Genomic DNA, 20247 nt, shown 5'->3' with positions numbered 1-20247 from the left:
TCCATGGGAAAGAATAAGGAAGACAAGGAATGAGAAATTTACGAAATTGCCCAACAATTATGGGAAAGAATAAGGAAGACAAGGAATGGGAAGCCAGATAGCTTTGTCATTATAAATGAAATCTGTTTTCCATGGGAATAATCAACAGAATCACTTGGACCAAACTTCTATCTCTTCACAATCTTTTGCACCATTTTCATTACCAAATTCCAAGAGTACATATAGGTCACCCAAGTAGAGCTATATAATCCAGCATTGGTTAAAACCTTCCTTTTTTAATAATGTCTTGAATATAGATAGAGGGTCTTTTGAAACTGAATGACCTTAATTGTGAAAGATATCAATTGTATACAAGTGGGTTGAAAGTTATGGCTAACACTCATCCGGTAGTCAGCATCTGGGTTCTAAGAGCACGAACCTGTTTTTGGAGTGGTTGATGAAGGCTTTGTTCATGGTATATGAAAATCATTGGTATGGTTGTTTTGCTTCCTCCAGCTAAGATGATCATCATGTATGTCCACTTTAGGATTACATTTATTCTACTGGTATGTTTTCTGGCTATTAATAGTATTTCACCCCTGTAACTTTTGATGCCATATATATAAAACAAAAAACAAATGCTGTAGCTCTTGTGTGTATTTTCTTTTACTTTGTAATATTCCCTCTTAAAAAAAGAAGTTTATCTCGTCTTGTATAGACATGCAACTAGCTATGCACTGCATAGTATTGAGGAACTATCTTCTATTGAGCCTTTATTAAGTTAATATAAAAGTACAAAAGATGTAATAACAGTTACCATACACTTAGAAGAACATGTATAAATATTACTTAATATACACTTATGCTATAAGACGGAACTCAATGCCATACACAATAAGACCAGACATATTTCCTTCATAACAAGTCAGTTTCAAATCCAGAGGAATATACTCATCATTATGAGTGTTATCAAACATAGTTTCCCACACTATAACCTCCATCCATCCATCTTCTCTCTGTTCTAGAATCCATTTGATTTTGTCCAAATTCACTGTGCTTGGGTGAGTGAAAGAAATGATTTGGTTCTTTCCTTTCTATGGGGTACTATATATATATATATATATATATATATATATATATATATATATATATATATATATATATAGGGAGTGGTTCAAATGAAAACCAAAAAAGGTTAATAACCGTAAGAACCTCTAACTTTAGATGTCTATAAAGGGTTTAGGGTAACCCTAAACCCTAAACCCTAAACCTTAAACCCTAAACCCTAAACCCTAACCCCTAACCCCTAAACCCTAATCCCTTTATAAACACCCTAAACCCTAAACCCCAAACCCTTAACCCTAACCCCTAAACCCTAAACCATAAACCCTAAACCCTTTATAAACACCCTAAACACTAAACCCTAAACCCTAAACCCTTTATAAACATCTAAAATTAGAGGTTCTTACGGTTCTTAACCTTTTTTGGTTCTCATTTGAACCTTTACCTATATATATATATATATATATATATATATATATATATATATATATATATCTGAGAAATTAAATATTCTTCTACTTTTGTTCCTACAAATCCTTCTATCTAATTAAATAACGACATATGTCATATTAGTTTATTAAAATATCATAAAATTTCATTAAATGGGCATTAAATATTATACATGTCACTATTTAATTTGGTAGGAGGATTTGTAGGAACAAAAAGTAGAAGGATATTTAATTTCCCTCTCTCTCTCTGTGTGTGTATATATATATATATATATATATATATATATATATATATATATATATATATATATATATATAGAGAGAGAGAGAGAGCTAGGTTCAAATGTTTTTAGTAACTATTGTGTGCATGAATGCACCATAGGAATTTAGGAAATAATAAATAATTAAATAAATCATTTAAGGGTATTATAGTAATCTTTGCATATTTAATTATGGTAGATAATTGGTATATTTATTATCCCTTTAAATATGGGATGTCAAAGTCAAAACCTCCTGTAGAAAAAACCCTACAATTGCCCCGACCTTCACACAGTCCATCATTCCGTCGGCCTCTATGTCGCATCAATCATTGCCGCCGATCTTCACACATCCTCGATGATGCCATAAAAAAGGAACAACATAATAATCATCGCATCAATCCTTGAAATGCTAAAAAGAATGGGTGATTTGATCCTCGCAAAGCAAAAAGAGAATCGAAGGTTTTTCTTATTATATCATTTGTTTTTTTTTTCTTCATTCATCAATCTGATTCCTTTGTTATAGTCGTATGTGGTTTTTCATATTGCTTGGTGCCAATTTCTTTGTTTGTAAATATTAATAGCGCACTTGCCAAACATGGTACAGAAACTGTTATCACATACACATCGCAACAAACATTATAACAATTGAATTCTAAAAAGATGGGAAATCACAGTAAAGTCGGTCAATTTAGATTTTTCTAGAAGGGGTAGATACATTGCTTGCCTTTAAACCTTTGTATATATATGTGATGATTGTGATTTTTAGCCACCCACGTTGGTATAGGCTATGCTATAATGTATATGTTTAAACTTTTGCTTTTGTTTTATTTTTTCAAGAATGTATGATTATGAAACATATGTTTATTACTTTATTATATTGATGGTGGTAATGGGATCATGTTTCGTAGGATTACTTCATTCACATGATACATATAATTTTGTTTGCTATATCAATTCATTTATGATAGAACATTTTTAGGAGCGCCCTTAAAGTGTTTGATGAAACGCCAAAGAGAAATATAACAGTCTCAGATTGTATTCATGGTTAGTGATGGAATCACCGGTTAATGAGGAGATGCTGGTAAGTTTACATGAACTTTATTGATCTTTGATTACATTTTCTGAGTTGGGTTTTTGTAATTTTTTATTTTTTTCAGAAATTACCATTTTTTGATGGTAGAGAACTTGTAGCTAGAAGTATTGATGATTCAATCTATGTTTATAATGTTGAAGCAAACATCTATCCTGACCATAGATTTGATGTTGAAGCAAAGTGACTTTTCCTTATGTTTATGATGTTGAAGCAAACAGACATATGGGCTGATCATAGCTTTGACCTTGTTTACCTTTTTATAATATTTCCATTCTAAAAGAATAGTTTATTATATAAGAATATTATTGCTTTATTCTGATAGAATTTGTAGTTAATTAATTATATGTTTAATGTGCACTTGTTACAAGTGTATCACTATAAAGTATTTGACAATGAATTTGTGATAGAAATGGCTTGAAGAATGGCTTGAAGACCTGATGAGAAAGGCTCCTTGTATAAAATCATTCTCATGCAATACAATTCTGACAGAATGTCAATGTCACAAAATGTCAATCTCATAGAATGCTAGCATATTTTGAATTGGCTTAGAGGTCATGCCTTGTGTGTTGCTTTTTATACGTTGTGCCTTAGGATTGTCTCTCGGGTTTATTTTTGACGGTTGTTGGTTATTCTTTTATCGACCGGGTTGGATATAACCGGTTCGATGTGGTCATTTCTCCTTATTAGGCCTTTTATTGTTGTTTTTGTTTTTACCCAATCTGTGGTCGATATCCCCTCTTTATTTAATAACCGACATGGGTACACCATTATTTAACTATAAATAATGTCTTTTATACTCCTTCAGAAGTGATGTCTTTTATTCAATACTTATTTATTCACCTATGTACTTTGTATACATATAGGTCTTTCATATATATATATATATATATATATATATATATATATATATATATATATATATATATATATGTTCATGAATAATTACCATCGTTTAGAATTTTACCATGGTATATAAGACCCAAAACTATCAAACGTAAAAGAGTATAAATGAATGAAAGTATGATCTTATTATATACCTCTGATTATACAAAATATCCTTCAACTAACTCTAGGAAAATACTATGTATAGCCCGATTAAGGCCTGAGCACACCTAAAAAAATGAGTTTGTATGAAGCCCACATGCATGGCTTGATGGACCTATTAACTAGTCAAAGCCCTGCCATACCCACCTCCATGCGGGGGTTGTCTCGCGTCTCTTATGCACATATACTACACAAACACAAGTTTTAAACTTATTCTAGTTAAAAAAAAAAACTGATTTTTTTAGAATCGTTTATAGAAAACTGGTTTTGCTCATAATGGGTTCGATATTTATTGGAAGGTGAAATTTGTAAAAAAAAAAAATTGTTGTTTTTTTTTTTTCTTGTTTTTTAACCGGTTCTATTTGTTTTGTTCGTTTTGTGTAAATCGGGTAAAAACCAGTTCCAAACGGACGGTTCAGTTCTAACAAGTTCGGTTATTTCAAAACCGGTTCTGGTTTTCTCCATTTGGTTGTCAAAAAACCACTTTGTATTGTGCACTCTACTTGGAACTTGGGAGTTGGGACTATCTTGGGAGCAGATGGACTCCTCATTACCGGGCTCACGGGCTGGGCTGCCGAGTACAAAAGTATTCCAAGAGCCCAAAATACGTGGAGGAATACAACAGATAGGAGGCCGATTATGAAGTCAAGAGATATTAATGGGAATGTGATTGGACTTAAATCTTAGCCCCATCAAGCTCTATATTAATCACGGAATTGATAAAAATTTAATGCGGAAGTGGGTGCAGATACGACCAAAAGAAAGATTAGGGTCATCAGAATCGATAGAGTAAAGGGAATGAGAAATTTACCAAATTGCCCAACAATTATGGGAAAGAACAAGGAAGACAAAGAATGGGAAGCCAGGTAGCTTTTTCATTATAAATGAAGTCTCTTTTCCATGGGAATAATCAACAGAACCACTTGGACCAAACTTCTATCTCTTCATAGTCAAAATCTTTTGCACCATTTTCATTACTAAATTCCAAGTAGCTATACAATCCAGCATTGTTTAAAACCTTTCTTTTTTAATAATGTCTTGAAGAGAGAGAGAGAGAGAGAGAGAGAGAGAGAGAGAGAGAGAGGATCTTTTGAAAATGAATGACCTTACCTGTGAAAGATCGATATCAATTGTATACAAGTGGGTTGAAAGTTATGGCTAACACTCATCCGTTTGTCAGCATTTGGGTTCTAATTAAGAGCGCGAACCTGCTTTTGGAGTGGTTGATGAAGGGTTTGTTCATGGTATATGAAAATCGTTGGTATGGTTGTTTTGCTTCCTCCAGCTAAGATGATCATCATGTATGTCCACTTGAGGATTACATTAATTCTACTGGTATGTTTTCTGGTTATTAATAGTATTGCACCCCTGTACCTTTTGATGCCATATAAACAAAAAAACAAATGTTGTAGCTCGTGTGTGTATTTTCTTTTACTTTGTAATTTTCCCTCTTATAAAAAGAAGTTTATCTTGTCTTGTATAGACATGCAACTAGCTATGCGCTGCATAGTATTGAGGAACTATCTTCTATTGAGCCTTTATTAAGTTAATATAAAAGCACAAAAGATGTAATAACAGATTACCATACACTTAGAAGAACATGTATAAATGTTACTTAATATACACTTATGCTATAGGACGGAACTCAATGCCATACACAATAAGACCAGACATATTTTCTTCATAACATGTCAGTTTCAAATCCATAGGAACAAACTCATCATTATGCGTGCTATCAACGTTAAATTCCCACACTTCAACCTCCATCCATCCATCTTCTCTCTGTTCTGGAATCCATTTGATTTTGTCTAAATTCACTGTGTTTGGGTACCTGAAAGAAATGATTTTGGTTCTTTCCTTTCTATGAGGTACTAGATCACGTGCTTTCACTGGGCACTTGAGCCCACGACATTTTTTTGAAAGTTTGAACACAAGGAAACAAGCATAGGTTGTATCTGATGAGAGCATTTTGGTCTCAATGTCACATTTGATACGAAAATCCTGGTGAGATAGAATCTCAACAACCTCTTCAAATCTGCACCTACATTAATTAAGTCTTATAAATTTAAGTGATTCCATGAATCTGCTAAAGTAAACCTGAGATGAAAGGAGTAATAAAGTAAACCTGAATTCGGTTGGAGGGTTGCACAACTTTATATTTGAAGAGTTGTATATAATTGCTTTTGCAGGTAGCATATGACATCTCTTCCCGTTGACTTCACTTAGGGAGAATAACTGTTCATCATAGAGTTACACGCTTATCATTATGATACCACAAGAATATGTAATTAATTTTTCAAATTTTGTGTTAAGAAAAAGAAAAACATCAGACCTTTTCACCATTGTCAATTAGAACTCCTTTGAAAAGAAGTAAGCACAGCTCTACATTGGAGGCATTTTGGACATTGTTTCCAGACCTCTTAATAATTTCTTCATTATCGGCTATCATTTGTTCTGCTGAGTCCATCTCCAACTTTGTTTTCAAGACTCCTCCCATGTTTGTTCCATCCTTCAATTTTTTATTTTTTTCTAAGTCCACCTATAGACAATTAGATGACCACGTTATGATATTTTTGTACAAATTTCCCCAAAATAAATACAAAAAAGAAGAGAGGGAAACTAACTATTTGATTTACCATTGGAATGGCGTTAAACTCTATGCCTTCAACAAATATTCCCCCTATGCCACAATAATACTTTGAAAAGCTTTCTAGTAGAAATTCAAAATCAGTACTTCTGTGATCACTCTGAAACCGAAATAATTCAACTCTCAACCACTGACTTCCACCTTCTTTCCACTCTGCAAAATATGCATTTAAGGTTTCACCTGCCTTTTTATATTTAAGGTTTATGTATATCGGCCTGCTGGAAACCTTTCTTCGATCATAAAACTTGAAAACTAGGTAAGCTCCATACATCGTCTCTGGAGTTAAGAACTCAGCATTTATCTGAACTCCAATATTAAGATTTGAGATGTCCAAGATCTTTGCGACCTTTGGAAATCTGCACAAACATATTACGATTCAGAAAATCGTATGCTATCCAACATATTGATAGATTGTAAAAAGGAGCAAGTGTTGGTAGTTTCTCATAATTTACATGTTAGACTATGATTCTAATAAATATATGTTTCTGTGGGTTTAATTTGTGGCTTACAAATTGGTCAAAAGGTCCAAATAAAGTCAAAAGATCTTTAGTGAATAAGGGTACTTTTGTCTTTTTCAAGCGTTTGTTTTTGTTTGGCTGCAGCTTAATAATGTGTATCAGGTTAGTTACGGAGAGTTTTTGAGATTTGCCATTTCCATTATTCTCCTCTTTTCTTTGTTCCCCCACAAGTAAAATGAGAAGCAAATTTTGGTTCTTCATTTTCTTGTTTCTTTTCTAATTATTCCTTTTGTAAACACTAAACACATATACACATCATCATAGCACAGCAGTTTCATTTTCCACATCTCAAAAGACCACCAAATTATGTGCCCATAAGATGAGAAAAACTACAAAACAAGCCCCCATATTTTGAAATTTGTTGTTAAAACTCGTTGGCTCAAGTCAAAAATGTGAATTCTACTTCAACATAGATTTGACAAAACTAAGGGAATTTCTATCACTTCATTAGAAGTTTAGATCCCAAGCCCAACATGTTTTCCACCATATCTTAGTACAGTCACTTATAAAACTTGTGGTTCCCGAAGCAAGCTCATGCACTCTAGCTAGGTTTTAACCTCATGGATTTGATGCAAACGTTCCACTTCATAAAAGAAGTAGAAATTTTTATGCTAGAGTTCACTCCAAACAGAATGATTTTAAGTTAAGTGACATGTATCACTTGACTTAAAAAGTTAATAGAAAGTGGTGGTAATCACATAAAGTAGACAGAACCTTGATTTTTGAATGGATCTCCACTTCAGAGAAGAAACATCATTGTATGAAAATCTTTTGGCCGGTATCATTTCATTTCTTGATCCATCCATGCTTATTGAAAACCACTGTTGCCATAAAAGATGAGCAAAAATTGAAATTAAAAATGAGTCGGAGAGCATTAATTATATTATGAAAAGGCCTGGAATGTTGAGAGAAGGCGTCGAGAGGATTAGAAGACAGTGAGAATGATAAGTTATTTATCTAAACGGTTACTTTCTGTCCTGATATATATTATATCTTGCATGGAATGATTAGTTTGTTTCTTGTATAATATTGATGGCTGGTTATTTATCAATATTGTTACTTGTTTGGAGTTTCGATCTCATGTTTCTACTTCTGATGAGCCTTGAGTTGTTTTTCAATCACCTTTACCTTCTTTGAGATTAGATAATATTAGATATCATTTATCAGTGCTGCATTGAGCTTGCAAGATCATCTAGGAAAACAAAAAGCATTCCTTTCATTTGTAGAAAACATAATACCCAAAGTGGTTTTTCCTTGATATGTAAATGAAAGCCTATGTTGAGATGTAAATGATTCCTAGACACAAAATTTTGATTAGAGTGCTATTGTATCATCTTCTTTTTCTGGCAGACATGTATGCTATTTATGGTAGTAAAGAGATATTCCAAGGAAAACCAGCACATGTAATTATTGACTATAGTCTATAGATGTATATAACAAGGCCGGTCCAAATGTATATGGGGCCCGGGGCAAAAGGAAAAAAAGGGCCCCTTAAAGACAAATATAATAAAGATTAAAAAAAAATATCATTTATTCTTCACTATAAACATGTTCAATTAGCAAAAGCAAGCAAGCCAAATTATTTATCTTTTAAGCTAGTTTGAGTTTGAACCAACATTAGGCCCTAAAAATCATTTTGGTAATAATTGGTTTATATATGTACACTACATAGCCCATAAATTTTGGGCCCCCTGGAGTCGTGGGCCTTGGGCGGTCGCCCGGGTTGCCCACCGTCTGGACCGGCCCAGTATATTTCAAATGAGGAAGACATATATAAATGGTTAAAGAGATCGAGTCACCACTTTTTCATTGTTAAGGAGGATTCCTGAAGAAAATAAGGAATGGAGGTCCTTCTTTGAGATTGTGGAGGGCACCGGATATTTTGACATTTGGATTATTTTCTTATAATCCGATGGCAGATTTTGTTCCCATTCCCACTCATCCTGTGTATACATGAATTGAAAGATGAAAACGTTATAACTGCATGCAAAACAGCTTGCTGAATCTTGCTATTAAAAGAACGCACATTAGTTTCTCTACTCGTTAAGTGAACTTACTTGGCAATTGAAGGCCTTTTCAAGTTCCTCTACAACCTTAGCCATTGTTGGGCGATCCTCCTGCTCTTTCATCAAGCATTGATAGGCAATGGTTGAAAATATCTCCAACGATTGTGGTTCAATTTGTTGTTTTATAGCATGAAAGATAATATCCTGTATTTTTTGGGTTTTGAAGCTTTTTGCTGCCAACTGTGCAAGAAAGACATCACGCTCTTCTTCAACTGTTGGTCTTGCACTTTTCAGTTGAGCTTCATCATTTGGGAGTTCACGAAGCTGTTGTTTCTGATCAATTTTGATCCTTTCAACTGCTGATCTTCCCGATAAGATCTCAAATAAAATAACCCCAAAAGAATACACATCCGATTTTTGTGTCATGGAGCCTGTGGTCATATAGAGTGGATCAAGATAACCTAAAGTGCCTGCACCTCGGAATATGATGAAATCAGAAATAGCAGCTTTCCAATCGTCCCTAAGAAGAATGCTACTGCTTTTCATGTCACCATGAATCAACTGTTGATCGATTTCAGTATGACTATGAATGTAAGCTAACCCATGTGCAGCATCAACACATATCTTGAGCCGTTGTTTCCATGTTAGACTATTATTGGTCAGATGCTGTTTTACACTTCCTTTAACCATGTGCTCAAAAACAACAATCCTCTCACCTTGTTCTTCACAAAATCCTAAAACTGGAACAACATTCTCATGGCTATAACTATAAAGCCTTGCAATCTCCTTACAAAATTCTTCTCCATGTGAATCCACTGAGTGATGGAGCCGTTTTATGGTAACTGTGTTCTGTCCTCTGAAGTGAGAAAGTTCCCCAGAGTAAACCTCCCCCAGTTGTCCTTGCTCTTTAATATCATGGAAATTGTTTGTAGCAGACATAACATCATCAAGTGTCGTTCTAAGGGCTTCTACCCCGTTCACCTGCACAAGATACACAGATAATTATAAGCCTTTGCTAATGTAAATTATATGTACGCTTGTATTCTTTCTATGTCTTGCCTTGCTTTCACAAGCAAAGGTGCATTACCCCCTTGTGGCCACCCCTGATTGAAGCCCCCAAGGATTAGAACTTTGAACCTCCCAAATGGGAAGCGTTGCCCTTGCAAGGTAATGGTTTGTTTAAGAAGTATCCAAGTAAGAAAAATACTTTTCATGATCATTTTCGAGAAAAATAGGAAAATAGATTTCCAAAATTAAAATTAATTAAACAAAGTTGTTACTTGATGTCACACATGCATGTTACTATAGAATTAATGACTTACATGAGACTTGAATGCTTTCTCAAGTTCTTTCACAACCTCAGCCATTGTGGGACGGTCCTCCCGTTTTTTTTTGCAACATTTATATGCAATTTCTGCAAATATCATTATGGAGTCTGGGCATGTTTCATCATCCAGAATGGGAGAGCCGGCTTTCTCAAACTCTTTCTTGAACTTTGAATCGATAATTTCGTTCACAATTTTTTGTTGGAAGCAGCGTTTAGCCATGTGAGGTAGAAATTCTTGGGCATCTTTGGACAATTGGAAATGTGCCAGTCTTCCACTCAATGCTTCCAACAAAACTACTCCAAACGAATAAACATCAGACTCCTTTGTCAGCTTACCTGTCTTGGCATACTGTGGATCAATATATGCGAGTGTGCCAACAGCTTGAGTCATAAGAAATGTGGCTTGCAGATTTGAGGGGCCAATTCTTGACAACCCAAAGTCACTAATCATGCCTATGTAGTTTCGGCCTAACAAAATGTTGGAGCTCTTTATATCTCGATGTATTATCCTATGATGTTCTCCAACACCGTTATGGAGAAAGTCGAGCCCATAGGCAGCATCGAGACAAATCTGAAGACGTGTTGCCCATGTATGACAATTCATGATATCATTCTTTTCAATATGACTATCGAGGCTTCCATTTGAGGCATGCTCATACACAAGAATACGCTCATGATCTTCATCACAAAATCCAACAAGCGTGACAAGGTTTTTGTGTGTAAAGTAAGGAAGAACAGAGATTTCTTGTAAGAATTCCCCAGTTCCTTGCCCTGAATTCCTATCTAACCGCTTAATAGCAACAGTGCTTTGTGTTCTTTGGTAGCTTGAGAGTTCCACCGTAGAAACTGTCTTATATCCACCCTGTTTAACATATTTTCTAAAATCGAAGTGGAAGAGTTTTGCTTTGTAAACTTTCCCAAATCCACCAATTCCAATTTTATAATCGTCGTGAAAATCATGAGTTGCTGACTTTATATCTTCTAGTGGGATTTTCATATGATCCATGTTTTTCACCTGCACCGTTGAGTGTTAGTGCAAAATAATAGTTAAATTTCCGAGTTATTCTAATATTACATGCACATAGGGTCACATATAACTCAAAGATCTTTTGGCCATTTCAGAAAACTTGAAAGATCCATACAACTTTGTAGTCTCTCTTCATTAGCTTTATCTTAAATTTCCTCATATGTTACATTGCTTTACTTTTATTTAGTAGGAGAAATCTACTAATAGTTATATGCTTGCAAATATCTATTTAATGAACTCCTGATTTGTTACAAAATGTTGTTGGTTGTTATTCATGTTCTTCCCATGTGCTATTGTTAGCTTATTCCCTTTAGAGTGTATGTTCCTAGGGGCTGTTAGGCATGACTATTAACCATTCTGTTGCACAAAAGATTATATGTGGCTTTTGGTAACCTTTGAATGATTTATTCTTGAATGATTGGAGGTTCTGAATGAAAGCATGTTGTCTCATACTCTCTAAAGAGAATAAGTTAACTATATATACACACACATGTGTGTCTGCACTTGTGTGCTTGAATGCTTGTGAAAAACAAGCGAATGAATGCCAATTGTTCATCAAGCTGAGAAGTCTTCATTTTTTTTTGCGGTACCACACCGGTCTGGACGGTGTTCCCGACGATACCCTGTTACTGTGACCATTTTAGAAAAAATTTTAATAAAGTTATATTTATTTTACATAGCAAACATTTAAACATATATAATTATAATATTATATATTCATAAAATTTTCAAAATTTTATATGTAGGGTCTCACCGGCTAAATAATTTATGTTTTATATTTTTATATGTTTTTTTTAAATATATTTTTATATATCATTGTGCTTTTATATTATGCCTATTGATGCAATGATAGACTTGTTCTCGACCTATTTTGTTCGAAATACCACAATGTCATTTTCCATTTACATCACAGAAAGTAGTCTTTAAAAGTGTAACAAATGGTTAGAACAATGCGATTTTTAGAACTAAGAAATTTCCATATTTTTTTGTGAAAGAGTAATAGAGCCGAAGTAGAATAAAAATATGGTATTTTTTCATAAATTGAACGAAAATAATGAGAGTTTTATGGAGGTAACTAAAAAGAAAATAGTTTTCTGGACCAAAATAGTTTATCCTGTAATCAAAATTTTTTTATAAACCAAATAAAATTTTAGAAAACCAAATAAAATTTAAAACTTTTTCATAAATTGTACCAAAATATTTGGAATTTTGTGGAGATTACACACACACACATACACACACACACACACACATATATATATATATATATATATATATATATATATATATATATATATATATATATATATATATATATAAACCATGAAACACATTTAGAGCTTATGTTGTTATGTCTAGGAACACCAAACAAATGAGGGAGGTGATAATGATGACTTGGAATCAACTTGTTCGATTTCCGAGTTTATCTTTTTAATTTTTAATTAATTTACAATTCTCATATACTTTGAAGCATTATTGGTTTGGAACCAAATGTATGTTACTTTGTTGCACAAACTTTGCGTTGTTCGACTATCAACTATGTTGTACATGTCATAAAATTTGCAGCTAGAAACATCAACCCATACTTTTCGGAGAACTATATTTATTGCTTAATGTGTCGTTACTAGTTTTTCAACCGGTCATAAATATTGTGCATATTACTCCTATTTTATTGCAAATAAAAGGGTGCAGAATACCCATACAATCTCACGCGGTTACCTGTCCCAAGGTTATCACCACGCTAAGAAAATCCTTAAAAAATAATAGTAAATTATTGAAATCGTATTTATGGAAATCGTCTTTCTGTTTTGGTCAAAATTACATGTTTGGTTTCTAACTTTTTTTTTTTTGCACTTGTGTCGTCCCTGTGGTTTGATTTTGTTGCGTTTTTTTGTCCCTTACATATATAAAGTTAGGGATCAAATGTGCAAACTTTGCCAAACCATATGGATGAAAAACGCAACAAATTAAACCATATGAACGATCTGAGTGCAAAAAAAGACTAGGGACCAAACGTGCAATTTTAAACAAACCTTAGGGACGATTTAAATAATTTATTCTAAAAAGAAAGGATTAAACAAAAGTTCATGGTTTTAAACAGGGCTAATGTCATAAAAACCCTCAAGTTTTCATGGTTTTATCGGTTTTGCCCAAAGTTGAATTTTATATCCGGTTTTACCCTAACATTTTCCAAAAAATGTTCGGTTTACCCTTTTACAAGTGATAACAGGTTACTAATATATTAACTTTGCAAAAAAACCCTTTAGTTTACAGTTTTTTTAAGTTTTTACCCTTAAGTTTATAATTTTTTTTACACTTTTACCCTATGTATTTTTTTCATATTACACGTATTCAAGCAGAAAAATCATATTTATATACGAAATTTTTTAATTAAATACTGTATTTACATTTTTTAATGTTATATATATATATATATATATATATATATGTGTGTGTGTGTGTGTGTGTGTGTGTGTGTGTGTGGGTGGGTGGGTTTTTTTTTTCTTGGATAAACCATTTAAGATGTAAAAAAAACAAATTAATATGTTTTTAGAACTACAAATACGTATTTTTATGTATTTAAAAATATACATATCAATGAAAAAATTTTTCATTCAAAAACATGTTTATATGAGTGTATATATATATATATATATATATATATATATATATATATATATATATATATATATATATATATATATATAGAAGTGTAAATATGTATTTTGATATATGTTTTTTTTTAAGTATAAATATATTTTTAGAAGTATAGATACATATTAATATATAAAAATGTAAAAATATGTATTTATACTTCTAAAAACTATATCTATAAAACACATATTCATAATTCTAAAAATATTATTCATCTTTTTAAATGATATATCCATGCAAAAACACACACACACACAAACATATATATATATATATATATATATATATCATTAAAAAAATATAAATACAATATTTAATTAAATATTTTTTCATATATAAATACGAATTTTCTGCATGATTATGTATATTATGAAAAAAATATGCTTAGGGTAAAAATGTAAAAAAAAAAAATAATAAAAATAAATAAATAAATAAACTTAAGGGTAAAAACGCAAAAAAATGGTTAACTTAAGGTGTTTTTTGCAAATTTAATATAATGGTAACCTGGAAAACCTGTTATCACAGGTAAAAAGGTAAAATCGAACATTTTTTCGAAAATATATGGGTAAAAACGGACATAAATTTCAATTTTGAGCAAAATCGACAAAACCCTAAAAACTAGATGGTTTTTATGACATTAACCATTTTTAAACATGGGACCTCACTTTTGGAGTCCACTTTCATGATTTTTACACTAGAAAAGAAAACGAGTCAACATGTAAATTTCTAAACTTCAAATTTAAATACCTTGAAGTCATCTTCACCTTCATGTTTGTCTTTCAAATTATCTGCAACCTAATAGAAACAAGTAAATATTTACAAACAAAAAGAAACTAGGTAAATATAAATCTTTTGGATTCAAATTATATATATATATATATATATATATATATATATATATATAAGAGAGAGAGAGAGAGAGAGAGGGAGAGAAGGAGAGAACCATATTAAAATTCTAAAAAGTATCTTGAATGGAACCATATTCTGTAACAATAAAATCGAAAATATATTTGGTATTTTAGGTCTCATATGTTGCTATTATGACCAAATAAAATAATGATGACAAAGTAATATTGGTTATGGTTAAAAGTTATGTTATATGAAAATTTTAATTAATTTAAAATAAAATTTAGAATTTAATATTAAGAGAATCATTATCCTTTAAATTCCAAAGTTTTCTATTTTAAAATATAGTTTAATTGACAAGATAATGACATAAAAAATCCTTAAGTTTGGCAAAAGTATACGGATTTATCCTTTTGTGGATTTTAGGTTTACTAATACTATCTACTTGCATTTTTTTTCAATTTTAACTTTTTTTTACGGATTTACCATGTTAAACCGAATATTTATGCCTAAAATAAGAGTTTTAATATATATATATATATATATATATATATATATATATATATATATATATATATATATATATATATATATATATATATATATATATATAACAAGATGAAACCGCAACCAAAAGGGTGAACTAATTTTTGGTTTTCTGCTCATTTGGCAACTTAACTCTTTTTAAGTTTTAAAAGCTCATCAAACTTTTGGAATTGTGTTCATTTAGTCACTTAACTTTTGGATTTTTGCTCGTTTAGTCACCTAACTTTTAAAATATTCTAAACGTTTAGTAACTAAATGAACATAATTTTAAAATTTAGGTAACTAAATGAGCATAAATCCAAAAGTTAAGTGACTAAACCAAAAGTTAACTGACTAAATGAACACAAAGTTAAAAGTTCGATGACATTTTAAAACTAAAAATGAATTAAGTGACTAAATGAACACAAAGTCAAAAGTTAAGTGACAAAAAATGACCTAAACACTAAAATATTAGATACAACATTCTTATTTCTTGCTAATTTCATACAACGGTGTTATATTATTATGATTTCACAACATTTCATTTCTTTTTTAGTGATATATTTTGAAACTTTTTGGTTTGTGTTTGTGTTTGGCTTGGTGCTATTATATTGTTATGATTTGTTGTTAGGATTATGTCTATATGAAAAGATTTTGCACTTAAAATAAAATATGGGACAAGTAAAAAGAATTAAAACTTAATCAATTATGTTTGGCTTTACAAAAGACAAAAGAAGATGATGTCATGCTAAAGTACTAATTCTCAAAAGAATTGTCATCGTTTTTCATTAGATTAGTAGATGTGAGACCCGTATACTACACAAGTTGATTAAAATAAAAGTTAAATATCGAAGTGTAAATATTAAAACATCAACAGTGTGTTTTAACTCAAAATTAATAATACAATCATCATGTTGTACTATAATATAAATTTTAATATAAAAAACTATACAAATACATAGTAATACCCGTGTAGTGTTTTAATTTATCATAAAGTGACATTTGGTAAAAAAAAAAGACTTTCATTTATTAGAGAGGATAATTTAGTTTCCTAATAAATTCTATTATTTTATTATTCTCAAAAAGATTTTTAAACAAATTTTATTTGGAAAATAAGAAAACAAAGAACAAAAAATCTAAGAAAAATATCAAAAAATAGTATGTTAGTAGCATAATTTTGAATCCATATAAAATATATAGATACATTAGAAAGTTTTTGAAAAAATGGAATATATATGAATTTGAATGGCAAACAGTGGCATAATTTTAGGCTAATAACACCGAATAAGAAAAATAAACGATAAATTGATTTAAATGGTCTTAAATGGAGAAATTGAAATTTGGAAGGAAGCATATTTTTAAATCCTCACAAATACATAATTAGGTGACATTTTTAAATAAAATTGATAAATACAAGAAAATGACATGTGAATTTTATTAAATTGAAAAACACCATAAAATGCCAAGTGTGATAATTCATGACAAGGTGACATCTGGTAAAAAAAACATTTATTTATTAGAGAGGATAGTTGTGAGACCCGTTTACTATACGGGTTGATTAAAATAAAAGTTAAATATCAAAGTGTAAATTTTAAAACATCAACTGTGTGTTTTAACTCAAGATTAATGATACAATCATCATGTCATACTATAAAATATAAACTTTTATATAAAAAAAATCTATACTCATACATAGTAATACCAATGTTTTAATTCATGACAAAGTGACATGTGACAAAAAACATTCATTTATAAGAAAGGATAATTATTTAGTTTGCTAATAACTTCTATTATTTTATTATTCTAAAAAAATGTTTAAACAAATTTTATTTGGAAAATAAGAAAACAAAGAACAAAAAATCTAAAAAAAATATCAAAAAATAATATGTTAGTAGCATAATTTTAGGTTAATAATATCGGATAAGAAAAATAACCGGAAAATTAATTTAAATGACCTTAAATATAGGAATTTAGATTTGGAAGGAACATGTATTCTTAAATCACAAAAATTACATAATTAGGTGAGATTTTTAAATAAAATTGATAAATACAAGAAAATGACTTGTGGATTTTATTAAATTGAAAAGCACCATAAAATACTAAGTATCATAATTCATGATAAAGTGACATGTAGCAAAAAAAACTTTCATTTAATAAAGAGGATTGTGTTTATATATATATATATATATATATATATATATATATATATATATATATATATATATATATATATATATATATAGGGTGAGGTTCAATAAAGAACCATAATTAACCAAGGAACCAATCGTGAGCATCGAAAATCATAATGATTAACGGCCAAGGAAATAGATGTACACTTTTACATTGGACGCACATATACCAGATTATACAAAAAAATCCACCATTTACAAAAAAACCCACCACTTTTTTTCGTTTAAAATTTTTTTAGGTCATGTTTTTTATCAAAAAAAACCGAATATATCATTGTTCACGATTTTTCGTCATCTTTCCATAGAGATCCATGATGATATATAAAAAACGAACTTTTTTTTTCGAAAAAAACCCACTTCATTTTCTTTAATAAAAAAGTTAAGGTCTATTTTTTATAGAAAAAAATTAATAAATATATCAAAATTCATATTTTTTGTACTTTTTAAACATAGATTCATATTCATGTTAAAAAAAACGATATTTCAGTTTAGATTCACATTGTGAACTTGTTCAGATTCATATTGTAAACCTGTTCAGATTCACATTATGAACCTCCTCAGATTCACAGTGTGTATAATAATAAATCAGATTAACAGTGTGAATCTGAACTGATCGAAGCTTTTTCATATTGTGAATGTTAAAATTTGAAATATTTACAGTTTAGATTCACAATGTGAATCTACACTAATCGAGGTTTTTTTTCGAACCTTTTGAGTTTCATAATATGAATTTGAACTGTTCGAGATTTTTTATATTGTGGATGTTAAAAATTAAAATATTTACAGTTTAGATTCACAGTGTGAATCTACACTGTTCGTGGTATTTGTTTTTTAATCGGTATTGATGTTTATTAATAGACTACAAAAAATTAATATTTTTGGTATAATTAGTTTTTTTTTATAAAAAAAAATTAATATTTAAAAAAATAAGAAAATTAAGTGGTTTTTTTCGAAAGAAAAAAGTTCGTTTTTTATATATATCATCATGGATCTCTATGGAAAGAGGACGAAAAATCATGAACAACGGTATATTTGGATTTTTTTTTCAATAAAAAAACTTGGCCTAAAAAAGATTTTAAATGAAAAAAGGAAGTAAGTTTTGTTATAATCAGGTACATATGCGTCCATTATAAAAATTTACAACCTTTTTTTTTGTCGTTCATCGCTTTAAATTCGGACGCTTGGTTCCTTGAATAATAATGGTTCTCTCTCTCTCTCTCTCTCTCTCTCTCTCTATATATATATATATATATATATATATATATATATATATATATATATATATATATATATATATATATATATATAATGGCCGGATGGAGTGCATAGCATTATTATATGCAATTGCATACCCTTGAATTTTTTTATAGAACTATTATTTTCCTCTTTTAAATAAATTTTCATATATCAATAGTAATAGTGCTCATAGATCAATAGTAATATTGCATTCCTTTGACTTTAACAAAATCGTGGACATTTTTTTTACTTTTGTTTTTCATTAAAAAGCTAGTATAAATTATGCATAATTTGTAATTTTTTTTAAACAAGCCTTCCAAGACAATTACTTTTATTAATGAATTGTTGATGAACTAATTTATATGATTAATTTGATCAAATAACTTACTTGTTGTTGTGCTAACGCCGCCTCAAATTTCTGTTGAAGTCTTAAAACTTCCTCAAGCTTTTGGACAACCTCCACGATCGTTGGACGTTGCTTTCTATCATTATCCAGGCATTGGTATGCAATAGCTGAATAAAGGTCCAAGGAGTCTGCGCTCATCTGTTTTCTTAGAATGGGATCTATGATCTCAGTAAGTTTTCCGTCACAATAATGGCGGCATGCCAAGGGACCTAGAAACCCTTTCCCCTCTTCAAATGCTAATCTTCCACAAAGGATTTCAAACAATACAACCCCAAAAGAGTACAAATCTGACTCTTTTGTTAGAACACCAGTTTTATAGTATACAGGATCCAGGTAGCCGAATGTGCCAGCAGCATTGGTGACAAGGAAATCAGACTGCTCACTTACTACATGTAATTTCGATAACCCGAAATCAGCTATCTTTGGCTGCCAATTTTCATCTAACAGAATATTTGCGCTCTTCAAGTCCCGATGAATGACTCGTATTTGGGTTTCTGTTGGAGGAAAATGAAGATAAGTCAAGCCACGAGCTGCACCAAGGCAAATTTGGAGGCGCTGTAACCATGTGAGGTGAGCACTACTAACATACTTGTCGAGGCTTCCACGTGGTACAAACTTGTAGACAACGATCATCTCGTCTCCCTCGTCACAGAAACCAACAAGAGAGACGATATTTTCATGTTTATATGAAGAAAGAACACTAATGTCACGCATGAACTCTTCCGATCCTTGTTTAGATTCTCTATCAAGCCGTTTGAATGCGACTGTGACAAGGCCTTCTGGCCTTAAGAGATCTCCTTTGTACACATTCCCAAAACCACCGCTCGCAATGAAACATTGAGCTGCGAAGTTGTTTGTTGCTTGTAATATATCTTCCAATGGAATTCTTAAGCGAGCAATTTCTTCGGGGAAGGGCATGATGTGTTTGTTTATGAGATATTTTTGAAAGAAAAAAAGATTATAAGAATTGAAAAGACA

At 30.9% G+C, this 20247-nt stretch overlaps 1 protein-coding gene across 2 annotated transcripts; it reads right to left on the bottom strand.

The window, feature by feature from the left end:
• Window positions 1-5399: 5399 nt before the first annotated feature.
• Window positions 5400-20247, bottom strand: LOC145052627 (uncharacterized). Of its 2 annotated transcripts, none has more exons than XM_079000473.1 (10): window positions 19252-20247; window positions 14815-14862; window positions 10381-11400; window positions 9110-10039; window positions 8855-8995; window positions 7767-7873; window positions 6524-6890; window positions 6220-6426; window positions 6013-6122; window positions 5400-5922 (listed from the first exon to the last, which is right to left on the bottom strand). In XM_079000473.1, the coding sequence occupies exons 1-10, from the start codon at window positions 20185-20187 to the stop codon at window positions 5514-5516; spliced, it is 4275 nt and encodes a 1424-aa protein (XP_078856599.1). In that variant the 5' UTR covers window positions 20188-20247; the 3' UTR covers window positions 5400-5513. The 2 variants fall into 2 exon arrangements, with proteins under 2 accessions (XP_078856599.1, XP_078856598.1); XM_079000472.1 differs by having other exon boundaries at window positions 5400-5928; window positions 19252-20246.

Source organism: Lactuca serriola, chromosome 5 (genome assembly GCF_051521515.1).
Source record: "Lactuca serriola cultivar US96UC23 chromosome 5, Lser_US96UC23_V15, whole genome shotgun sequence".
In the NCBI taxonomy this organism is placed as follows: domain Eukaryota; kingdom Viridiplantae; phylum Streptophyta; class Magnoliopsida; order Asterales; family Asteraceae; genus Lactuca; species Lactuca serriola.
Note: the sequence above shows the minus strand (reverse complement) of the source record. Positions and strands in the feature narration are given on the sequence as shown.